This window comes from Mytilus edulis, chromosome 12, assembly GCF_963676685.1.
Source record: "Mytilus edulis chromosome 12, xbMytEdul2.2, whole genome shotgun sequence".
NCBI lineage: Eukaryota > Metazoa > Mollusca > Bivalvia > Mytilida > Mytilidae > Mytilus > Mytilus edulis.
The window spans coordinates 47,337,085-47,349,537 of NC_092355.1; the positions used below are offsets into that span (position 1 = coordinate 47,337,085).

At 33.1% G+C, this 12,453-nt stretch overlaps 1 protein-coding gene across 1 annotated transcript; it reads right to left on the reverse strand.

The window, feature by feature from the left end:
* Window positions 1-1,132: 1,132 nt before the first annotated feature.
* LOC139498661 (cytochrome P450 2C9-like) lies at window positions 1,133-11,734 on the reverse strand. The gene is made up of 8 exons (XM_071287161.1): window positions 11,034-11,734; window positions 7,265-7,490; window positions 6,774-6,900; window positions 6,143-6,293; window positions 5,608-5,744; window positions 5,098-5,194; window positions 3,448-3,654; window positions 1,133-2,717 (listed from the first exon to the last, which is right to left on the reverse strand). Exons 1-8 carry the CDS (start codon window positions 11,407-11,409, stop codon window positions 2,536-2,538), a joined length of 1,503 nt encoding a protein of 500 aa, XP_071143262.1. The 5' UTR covers window positions 11,410-11,734; the 3' UTR covers window positions 1,133-2,535.
* Window positions 11,735-12,453: the final 719 nt, after the last annotated feature.

The window sequence follows — 12,453 nt, forward strand, 5'->3', positions numbered from 1 at the left end:
TTGTTTATTTTCTTTTTCGTCAAATTTTTGAAATTCAAAACAGTGTGGCTGTGGCCATTGATTGACACATTAAATTCATCCATTGACTGGGACAATTTACGTGAACGTTTGTCTGTAACGACCACTGTTCTTGACGTACCTACGATAGACATTTAAACTGTGGGGTCACCAAAGGTTTCTTAACGCCTTTAATTATAAAATAATTCGAAAAATTAATCAGGAATAACCTTTATATTTTGATTATATAATTGATTTAAATCAAAACATCGTGTTATTTCTGATTAATTTTTCGAATTAATTATTAATGGTATGAGAACCTTTGGTGACCCCATAGTTTAAGTGTCTTTAAAAAGTACATAGTGAGCAGTGGTCGTTACATACAAACGTTCACCTAAATTGTCCAAGTCAATGGATGAATTTAATGTGTCAATCAATGGCCACAGCCACACTGTTTTGAATTTCATTCTATCATCTTCTGCAGGGACGAAAAAAAGTGTACGGCAAAATCCAGTTAAGTTATGAATTTTCTAAATCATACAATGCAATTAAATTTTATTTATCTAGGGCATGCTATGCCTTAAAACTTTCCCAGATGCACACGTTTGCCTGTACTCAAGAGTAAATTTTGAGGTGAAAAAACGGCCATTTTAGCCATAGGGTCCACATGAACCTTAAGTAAAATTGTCCGTTTACAAAACGTTAATTTATTAAGAATAATATTACTAACAAACTCATCATAGATACCAGGACTAAATTATGTATATACGCCAGACGCGCGTTTCGTCTTCAACATGGTCAAAAGACTCATCATTGACGCTCGAATCCAAAAATCTAACAAGGCCAAATAAAGTACGTTATTGAAGAGCATTGAGAACAAACACTCCTAAACGTTTTGCCAAATACAGTTAAGTTAATCTATTCCTGAAGTAGAAAAGCCTTAGTATTTTCAAAAATTCAAAGTTTTGTAAACAGTTAATTTATAAATATAACCATTCCAATGATAATTCATGTCAGCACAAAAAGTGCTGACTACTGGGCTTGTGATACCCTCGGGGAAATAAATCTCCACCAGCATACCTGTGCCTTCATGTGTCCTTGGCTTTCAAATGTTTGACTAAAATAAAAACTAATAAAAGATTCAAGATTTTATTTATAACATCAGACACATACAGGTGTCAAGAGGACAAAATAATTACAAACATAATAGTAATTCATAGCGAGACAGGACAGACAAAACACAAATACATAGTATGTTATAAAGACATTTGATCAAAATAGTTCCAAGTGTTTCATTATTTTCTTTGCGAAAATTGATAATTTCGTTTTTATTTGTACGTTACATATATACCAGTACATTTGTTCTTGCTTGGTTCATTATATAACACTATGGTATAAACTTTGATTCAAGAGCAAACATAATTTTACAGGTAAATTAATAGTAGATCAAAAGATGTAGGCATTCAAGGAATAAACCCTGTCCGCATCTCCATCTCAATAGGTAACTTCGGATTCGAAGATCGAAGTTAAGAAATATAATATCTGTCCCTGGGTAATAATAGTTATACATATGGTTCCAAACAAAACTTAAGTTTAAATAAAGAATAGTATTCCCTCTGGATGCGTTATATTTATCTGTAAGAACCAATGCTGATAGTACTGATCTGTTAATTGCTGTTTAACTATACTATACTCTTAATCCACTCATTATTTAGGACTATATTATGGGTGACTTTGTTATGGTAGTTTACCCAGTTTATGCGATATGGAGATGGATGACTTTGTTATGGTAGTGTACCCATGTTTATAAAATGTTGATACGTCGATGCTGATCTGTAAAGTTATATGGACGTAACTAAATTCAACATGTAAACTCGTATATACTAGGCAGTTAAACAACATAAGAAAATAGTACACTCACACTATTCTTTACATGTAAACTCGTATATACTATTAATAAGATAGTACGGTCACACCATTCTTTACATGTAAATTGTATCCATAAAAGTATCATTACCGTAGTACCATAAACATAACCATGCGTATTTTGGATTAAAAGCATAGGCGATGACTTTACAAAATATCCTGGATACCAGGCTTGTAAATTTGTACATCAGAAAAGCGTTTCGTCTAATGAAGATTCACTAGTGACGTTCGAAACAACACCAACGATTGTGAAAATGTTTAGAATATATCTATGATTTCTAACTATTACTGTAGTAACAAAATAAAAATCTAATTTCAATTTGCATAATTTTCACTATTTTATATACTTCATAATATTTTCCCTGTATAAACTACTGTCTTAAGTCTTGAAATTGACTAACTAAAATGCTTTTGTTGCTAGATAACAATAACATTATCATTTTGATAAAACAAGATCTACATGAAGCAGCAGACCACCATAACGTTGTGTATATTTTAGTTGTTGGTTAAATACATTCATGAAGATGGAACGCCATGCACACAGAAAGTACTGACTCATGTTAATAGACCAATCTTAACTCATGAAATGAAGAATGTTCTAGATTCTTGGTGTTAGATAGGTTTAAAACACATCTCAAATGGGTATGGTTGACGAGTAACACCTGTCTGCTCTCCGTCTGTAGACACACAGTCATCTTTGTTAACTGTGGTGAAATTGAACCGTTGAAGGAATGAAGTGAAAAACAAAAACACTTCGTTTGAAGCTAACTGTTGACCAATGCACGTCCTAGGACCTATGTGAAGAAAAGTGAATTATTAGTTCAAACAATAAACATTACATTACATTTTTTTCAAGTAAGGTGATCTAATGTTATCTCACTCTAAACTAAAATAACTGTAAACATCTCAAAAAAAAGATTATAACTAATAAATAACAATTGCAAAGGTGCATTTTAAAAATTTAATCGATCCTTTCCAAGGAAAAATGTTGTATTTTAATTTTTAATACACTATTCACTGACCTGACCAAGATTTGTTTTTCTAATTTATGCTTTTTTTTAAGGCAAACTACATTTTTATGCGATGAAAAAGTATGTGTCAAAGATGAAAAATCTGCCTATACAAAAATGAAATCAAAAACAAGGAAAATGATGTCTTATGTACACTGAAATCTTGATATGTTGCAATCAAGTAGTAAGCTGTGTCATTCGAGATATTTGTTCATCAAGAACGAAACATTAATGCAACACAAAATGAAACAATTACTTTTACAGGACAACATTTCTAGGAATTATGTGGTAGTAAGATAGAACTTGAAAAAATCAAACACATACAATTCAAATCACGTTAATTTATATAGACCATTTATTCGAATTAATGTTATTGCACAATTAAAACATTAACGCAACTAGCTTTTTCAGACAAAATGAGGAAAATACGGAAGAATATAACAATAGATCAGAAAAATTGTACTACAAAACCTTTCTTAATGGTTAGCACTTTCTTTAACTAACAAAAGCTTACCCATGGAGAACGGACAAAAAGCTTCGTGTTTAATCAGCTCTCCCTTTTCACCTAGAAACCTCTCAGGTTGAAACTTTTCTGGTTCTTGCCATTCGTTAGGATCGTAAAGAACAGACATCAAATGACACAATATTACAGTTTGTTTTGGTACGAGTTTACCATTGATGTACGTGTCTTCTAGTGTTGCATGCGGTGTCGCAGCTGGAGCTGGAAGAAGATAAAAAATACCTGTATACTTGTACTAGCAACGGAAATACCTGTATACTTGTAGCAATGGAAATACAAATACCTGTATACTTGTAGTAATGGAAATACAAATACATGTAGCAATGGAAATAAGTGTATACTTGTAGCAATAGATATACCTGTATACTTGTAGCAATAGATATACCTGTGTGCGTGTAGCAATAGATGGCACTACGAAGCAGGTGATAGTTTTGATATACCGAAGTAAATGTAGTCTTTGAAATAACGAAGCAGAAGTTGGATTTGAAATAACGAACCAAATGAAGTCTTTGCTATAAAGAAGAGACATAGTCTTTGTAATAAAGTAGCAGACGTTGTCTTTGACATTACGGAGCAGATATAGGCTCTGGCATTACAGATCGAATGTAGGCTTTGACATATCGAAGCAAAAGTAGGCTTTGACATATCGAGATAGAAGTAGGATTTGACATATCGAGGCAGAAGTAGGATTTGACATATCGAGACAGAGTAGGATTTGACATATCGAGGCAGAAGCAGGCTTTGAAATATCGAGGCAGAAGTAGGATTTGACATATCGAGGCAGAAGTAGGCTTTGAAATATCGAGGCAGAAGTAGGAGTTGACATATCGAGGCAGAAGTAAACTTTGACATATCGAGCAGAAGTAGTCTCTGACATAACGAGGCTTTGACTTTCTGAAAACATGGATTTAGGAGCATAGCTTCTGGTCTTATATTTATCATCTTAATTTGTTTTGCTTTCTTATAATCGTTAGAACAGATATGGAAATTGATTTAAAAAAGATATTTCTGATTCTTTTTTTTTATAACTTTTCGTAGGTAACTATACAATATTTTCTACATATGGATGAACAATTTTATATTTTGTGCGCCCTATATATAAGACGTACAGTACCAATTGTGCAACGTCTTTTAAGTTTACGGGTCACCATCTCGAATTGGTTGGACGATATGATATGTCTGTGTCTAAAATCACTAGCGTCGTATTTTTGAAGTTTACGATATTTCGATATCTGAATAGTTGTCTTATCTGAACCGCCTCGGTTTTCTCGTGGTAAAATGCTTACCTCCAGTGCGGGAGATCATGGGTAAGAATCCATTAGACTTTAACATTGATATTTTCTCAATCTTATTAAAATATCGATCAATATTAACTCCGTTTGAGATACGCATATAAGTATAACGAAATTAGGGATAAGTACAGGAAACACTTACATTATCGTCGCACAACAGTTATACAAACTAACCTTCTCTACGCAAAACAGGTAACACTTACACTATTGGTGCGATCCCCCTAGATTATAGGATTGTAACCGTGATTGCCTCATCGTAATCGTTCCAATAGAAACAAGATATATCAACAATCATATGTTTAAACCAATCAACCCTGGCATTAACTACTATTACATTCACGTAAAGACCTACCTACAGCTGCAAGTCTTTGTACTTCATGTATTGTAGCCATAACGTATGGAAGTGAGACTTTGTCCTTAGATGATGGAAATCTACCATCCCCAATAACCTACGATGATAACAAAGGCTGTTAGTATATATTTTCGTAAACTGGTTTTATTATTATTAGCTAACATTTGTTTTAGAGCTATATCTTTTCCATTACTATTTGAATTTTTAAATTGAAATTCTTTTATACGTTTACTAAATATTGAGAGCTAAGTATCAAAGTGCACTGCATAATCGCGTATTGCTTACTTAAATATCTGCATCAATTCCCTCATAATCAAATAATTCCACGTCAAATCTGATACAGCTACAAGTCTACTAATAGATAAAAGAAGAATTAAAAGTCTTAAGATATATAAATAGTAAATACAATCATAAAAAGTATTAATGAAAAACAAATTTAAAGAAAAAGCAGCAACCTCCAGGCTACCATAGTAATCCTTTCATCAAGCCTACTGGAATAATGATACTCACTTTCATCACTTCGTCTCTACATTTTTTCTGCACCTCGGGATATTTAAGCATATACAACATGCACCAGGCAAGGGTGACAGGTGTGGTATCCGTTCCTGCTTGGTAGATATCTACTATCGCTTGAAAGAGAAAGTCCTCTGAAAAAATATGTATAAAATTATGTATAATTTCTTCATCATTTGCTGTACGTGTAATTTTATACGGATCGTTTTAGTCACATTTCGCAATCCCTTTCCTAGTATCTACATTATTACTTTGCAATATCGTCAATGTCAACGATGTAGGAAAGAGTATGAAACGATATCTACAATGTGTACAATATCGTGTCGACATTGTCTACTTTGCGATATCGTCAATGTCAACGATGTAGACAAGAGTATGAACGATATCGACTATTAACTACTTTGCGTTGTCGACAATATCGGTACAGCTTCGTACACTGAACAGGAAGAGTGTGCATGATTTAAAATTTACAAATGCACATATTATATTTAATGGAATTTGCTCAGTTTTAATGCAAGTTAAGATTAAGAACCTGATATTTTCGAATCTGGTTTTCCCTCTTGTTCCAGGTAAAGGTCAATAAAGTTCCGAATATTATTTGGGTCAAATGAATCTCGCTCCTTATCCACTCTGGAACGCATATACGTTCTGACAGCTGCCAGATGTCCAGCAACCTGTGTGTTCTGTTGAGAAAAAAACAAAATAAAATTATTAGTAGTTGCGTTTTGACGTTCCTGTTTGCCTGGAAAACAAGGGTTTGTATTTCCTCGAAATAAACGTTTAGCGTCAAGCTGTAAATTTTCAGTGTGATCCGTTAGTGCTTTTCAAAAATGAATTCATTCTCATCAAAAATAAAAAGAATATTATCTGATGAACAACTACCTAGGTATATCAAAGTTTGCCATTGTTGTACATATTGATTGAACATTGGATTTATTAATCGCGTAATTAAACTTTTGTACTTATAACCTAGGTGTCAGCACTGAGGTTGCGAGTTCGAACCCCGCACGTGGCAGTTTCATTCCAATCATAATTGACTTGGATGGTTCATTCTGCCTCCATAAAAAACAGGTCGGTCAAAAATAGCCCATAGTGCTGAAAGTGACGTTAAACACCAAATATAAAAACATGTATTACAGTTTTCTCTTTAAGGAAGTACATACCGTATTCCATGGTTTCAGTTTATCAATAATTGGGAAGAAATTCTCAGGAGCACCAATGGTAGCAGATTTGAATATGAAATAAATGTGGTATAACATCTCCTTAAAGTCTTTATCATCATAATCGAACCTGTTATAGACAATAATAAATAAAAAAACTAAATTCGAATTATCAATAGAATTCTTTCAATAATAATAATTTTGTGTCAATTTGTTACTTAAAGTAAGGATATATTATAGGTGTTATTTAAATTTAAAATTAACTTATCTCTGATATAACTTGATTCAGTACATTTTTTTCTGATTTGTTCATTCTGTTTTATATGAGATCACTAATAGCATCATAAGGATTATGAGTTTTGCCCAATGATGAAGGTCTCGATCCAACCTGAAGAACAGCAACCAAAGCGCCGACCCTTTTCTATTAGGTTTTACAGTGCATGAATTGACTTTGTGAAATGACTTGATACGCAACATCCTATCTTTTTCATTACCTTGATCCAAACACTATATTTGATATAATATTGGAAGTAGCCATAGGAAATACTTTTAGTACGTCAACAGGCTTCTGGGGATTTTTGGAAAACTCGTCAACTAGGTATTGAACTTCCTCGTGTATACGTTCATCTATTGTCTTTTTACCTACTCCAAAATCTTTGAGTGCAACTACTGTCAATTTTCGTCCATCCGACCATGTTTTGCCATCACTGAAGAAAATACCTGTTTAAAAGAAACTCTATAAATATGCTGTTGTCTTCTCTATGGTCGGGTTGTTGCCTCTTTGACACATTCCCCATTTCCATTCTCAATTTATTTCATTCGGAGGTATTCACAATTGTTCCATTATTTCATGTGCTACATTTTGAGTAAATTGAGGTTCAAATTTCAGATATTTCCTAAAAATACGGATTTGTGGACATATTTTTCCTTTCGATAGAAATACATAACTTTTTTTGGTTTAAAAGATAAACACGATCTGTTTTTTTTGTTTGTTAAATTATTTGTAATTTATGTGTGATATAAATATTGCATAAATTTGTACATTTTATTTTTTAGAGATAACTCAAATTAATCAAATGATCATGAATGTCGGGAAAACCCGTCATTTTTTGCTGTATATTAATCAAATTTTAAAAGAATTGCACTATTTACGTTTTCATGAAAATTGGTACACATAATCTTCTTACGTAATCAATTAAATTTGAAATGTTTTTTTAAAAAAAGAGGGTTTCATGAACTCGTTTTTAAGTTAAATAAGTGTGATAGGGATAATTTGTGTAACTTATTCGATACTATTTTAAAAGTGTAATCTTCATAAATCTGATACTTTTGAACTTTCACTGACAAACTGTTCGGTCATAAATTGTCATTATATTGTTAAACTATAATTCATTATTTTATCGTAATCATTTTATTTGCAATGTTTGTCCGTCAAAGTAATTTCATTATGATGTAACGATTTTTCTTTATAAAGCTTTTTGTATTATAAGTAATAATTAAGTGTCAAGTGTATTTTCACAAAGTCAGAAGTTTGTTTCAAGATAATTCTTTTTGTAAATAATAGATAAAGTCACAGCTTTACATAGTTCTTAAGTTTTCTTACGTAAAGAATAATTAATCCTTTAGTCATTTCAATTACGGCGCTATTTAGCCTAAAGCTTAAACGACAGATTTTTGTTATAATCTTTTGTTAATTCTTATCGTATTATTTCATTGTCATTTAGTTATCTCCTTTCTATTATAAAATTGTCACCATGTAATTTCTTGATTTTAATATGTTTTCTGAAGTTTGTAACTTCAGTGAGAGTCGGGCGTTCGTATTGACAACATCCGCTCAATTTGTATCAATGTGTATCAATTTGTAAAAGTACATCAATTTGTAAAACTACATGTATTCCATCCTGAATCATTAAATTGTTAACTAGTGCACAGGACTTGTGTCTAATTCTACAAGTGGAGTTAAAGCGAGTATTCACAGTCACGTGACTAGATCCTAGTAATTTCTATGTTGGCATCGCCAACATCTGCAACCGGTCGTGGGTTGCAGCTCGTTCTCAACTTCAAATCAGTAGCCAGTCTCCCGGTTACATTAAATCTGTGAACGTGGAAAAAGTCGGACTAATTTATGTATTTCTTATTTCGGACATTTGGACTTGTTTCTTATATTATTTATAGTTTCTGTTTAATCTTTCGGACAATTTCATTCTAATTCAACAGACAATGTACTTTGATTTGCATTCTTAAAGATCTGTCATGTGTGTCACTTTTTAATCTAAAACTGTGAGAAAAACTATACAAGGGATTGTGTTAATTTATGTTACACAACTATTTCTTTTCATAATTATTTTAATCCGTTAATGTCGTACATTGATAATTCTTTTCAATATCTGTTTTATCAGTTCTTGTCCAGGACATGTATGATAACAATGACATTAATCCGTTTTTCAATTACGGTCCATTGTTACTTTAAAGTGTTAATCTTATGTTTGTAGAATTTGTCAACTTTATTATTATGTAATCTTAATTCTTTGGCAACCTGTAAACATTGTCTATCTTTATAATGTTTCGACTGAAGTTAATTCTTCAGTCGGAGTCAGCCTTTTGAACTGACATCATCCGTTCATTAAAGTGAAAATAAAATCCATACTGAAAGTCTTCGTTTGTATTCGCTCTACCAGTCTGTGAGTTAGTTCCGCCAGTGGATTTATGTTCAATAGGCAGGGGACCAGTCTTCGGTCACTGTCATTCGTTTCGGCATCTTCGCCAGTTTCAGCAACAGAACCTGTTGCACGGTATCAAACATTCCAGTAACAACAACGTTGTCACATAAGTTTGAATGATAAAAATCAACTGAAAAGTGCATCTTTTCCCGATAAGTCACCGAAGGACGTCGCGAAAATAACAATTTACGTTCGCAACGTCATTACCTTCCCTGTAACTATCGTTTGCCCTTAACAATAAACTCATCATAGATACCACATGGTTGAATTTTGTATTTGTGCCAGACGCGCGTTTCGTCTTTAAAAAATCTCACCCGTGACACTCGAATCAAAAAAAATTTAAAAAGGCAAAATAAAGTACGACTCAAAAAAGCAATTAAAAAGTGATTGATTATTGGCAACTTAGCGTCCAGTGGTAATTGTTTCATGCATATTCAGGACGAGCTTTATACTATTCAGTGGCGGATCCAGAAATTTTCATAAGTGAGGGCCCGCTGACTGACCTAAGAGGGGGCCCTCTCCAGTCACACTTCAGTGATTCTCTATATAAGCAACAACATTTTTTCCCAAAAAGGGGGGGGGGGATCCGCCTCTGCTATTAACAACTCGTCCATAGTGCTAAACGTAATGTGATTTCAGAAAGGTTTACATGCCCACATATAGTTATGGTAACATGTTTGACGTTCAATTGCAGGATGACAATTTTTTGTTCTGAGAGGAACATTTTAATGGCAAACTCTAATACTTTCAAATTGAGAATTGTTGGAAGAAGGGAGAATGTTAATTTTCCATATTCACGGAGACCTTACAAAACTTGAAATTGAAACGATTTTCTTTTTAGTTGTACCATTCTAAAGAACTCTGATCTGTTGACTGAAAAACAAATCGAGAATGGAATCGGAAATGTGTCAAATTGAATACAGCGAGAAAATCCGAGGCGGATTTGGTGGGCAGGGAGATTGGGCCACCTTTTTTTTTGAAATTAATAATTGTTTAATTATTTATGGAAGCACTGAAGCATGACTGGCGCGGGTTACCTTTTTGGCAGTCAGAGTCCCCTCCCCCCCCCTCACACACACACTCCCCTTCCATTCGTAGAAAAATTCTGGATCCGCATCTAAATTCCACACCCGCATCAGCACCTGCAGGCAAAATGCGCTTGGGTAACACATGCATTACATGTAACTTGAAGATGAATATGTATTTCACAACAATGGGACATTTAAAACAAATGGTTTTATTAACATGCTTAACTTGTTTTTTTCCTCGTATATATAGGGTTAAGTTTTTGGTAGTTTGTAGGAATTTTATAAAAGGGACTCTAATGTTTCCTAAAGGGAACAGGCATGCAGTGTTGTCCGGAGTTCGATCTTTGTAATGACATGTATTTTGCATTTACTGTCATGACTTAAAACCAATTATTGGATAGTTCCAACCATCATGTTCTTATGACTATAGCATGTATATGCCATGGTGCTAGTGTTGGAATATACAAACGTATTAATATATTTTACAAAAATATTTCATGATTTATCTACTTTACCTGTCACTTTAGGAAATAACTTTTTAATAAGATACATCCAAGACGGCCTGAACTTGGTTTTTTCACCATTGACCAATAAAACTTCCCGAACCAGCTTATAACCAAAACACACAAGTATAGGTTGTGGACCAAATCGAAGGAATACCATGTCGCCATATGTTTTCCTAAACTCCAACAATCTTTTTCCTATATCTCGCGCACCCGCAATATGTGGGAGGTTTCCAACTATGGGCCAAGGTGTTGGTCCCGGAATATCTACTCGCTGGACAGTGAAGAAGTAATTCAATATTATATAGCTGACAATTAACACGAGTAAGAATGTCAACACTGTTGTAAGGTCTAACATGCCTAACGCAGTATAGAGTTGGTGTAACATAACGCTAGCCGTCTCTTATACAATTCACTTAAATAAAATCCAGTTTTTAAACATAAATGTAACTGGGATTTCGTAATGTCAAATCAATTTTTCCACAGCGCTGCCCAGGGGGTTGTTAAACTTGACAAACAAATAAACGAGAAGATCCACCTTCTGAACTGAATGAATTAATAGCTAACAGTATAAGAATAAACTGTAGTAGTACATTTTATCAAACAAGGTCATTTAATGTAAACATTACACCTTTTCAACTATATAAACAAATTGTAAACGCTCAGTGTATACATGGTATACGTAAAGATGTGTGTACTTGTGACGTTGTGTAATTGCAAAGGTTTGACAGAATAAAGATATATAGACAAGAAAAATGTATGTGTAATGTGATGAAGAGGTTTCAACGTACATGTATGTACTGATAGGTCAAGTATGACCTTGGAGGTATTAAATGAACTTGGAGGTATTAAATGATTAAATGAACTTGGAGGTATAAAATGAAAATATTCGGAAAGTTTCATTATATTGAATATCATTGACATGAAAAAAATAAACTTTTAAAATATTTTAAAATTTCAAGATCTAATGAATAGTAGCAACCCGTCTGAGCTGAACAATCTGTGCAAGTTTATAAGAATTATTATTAAATGCCTAGAATCTCCTGGGTAATCACTTTATGTCTCTATTTTACATTTGAATGTATTTAAAACAAACTTAGCAACTTAGGGGTGTACCAAGAACAATTCGCAATAGCTTCACTTGATATTTTTTGTAAGGGTGGTCCCGACTACTCTTAGTTGTACATTCACTTGTTAATAATAGAACAAGTTGCTTAAAAAAGTTAATACGTGAACCTTAGAACTTTTTTAATCTCATTATTAATTCATCTGAATAGGAAATTATATATCAGTGTTTTCTTGGCCATGTGTGTGGAGGATGGTAGTTTCTCTTTATTGTAAATCATTACAATTTTAGCTTGTTGAGAGAAGTGTTAAATATAAAGCGAGGAGAAATTTGTGACCTTTTTCAATTTTAAACCAAGAGTTCCAA

What these genes read in the sequence shown, in the direction of transcription:
- LOC139498661 (XM_071287161.1), bottom strand. Translation starts at nt 11,409, where the DNA reads ATGTTACACCAACTCTATACTGCGTTAGGCATGTTAGACCTTACAACA. An exon ending in AACTGAAACCATGGAATACG is followed by an intron (nt 6,294 to 6,773) that starts GTATGTACTTCC and finishes TTTTCTCAACAG; the next exon opens with AACACACAGGTTGCTGGACA. An exon ending in ACAAAGACTTGCAGCTGTAG is followed by an intron (nt 3,655 to 5,097) that starts GTAGGTCTTTAC and finishes ATCTTCTTCCAG; the next exon opens with CTCCAGCTGCGACACCGCAT.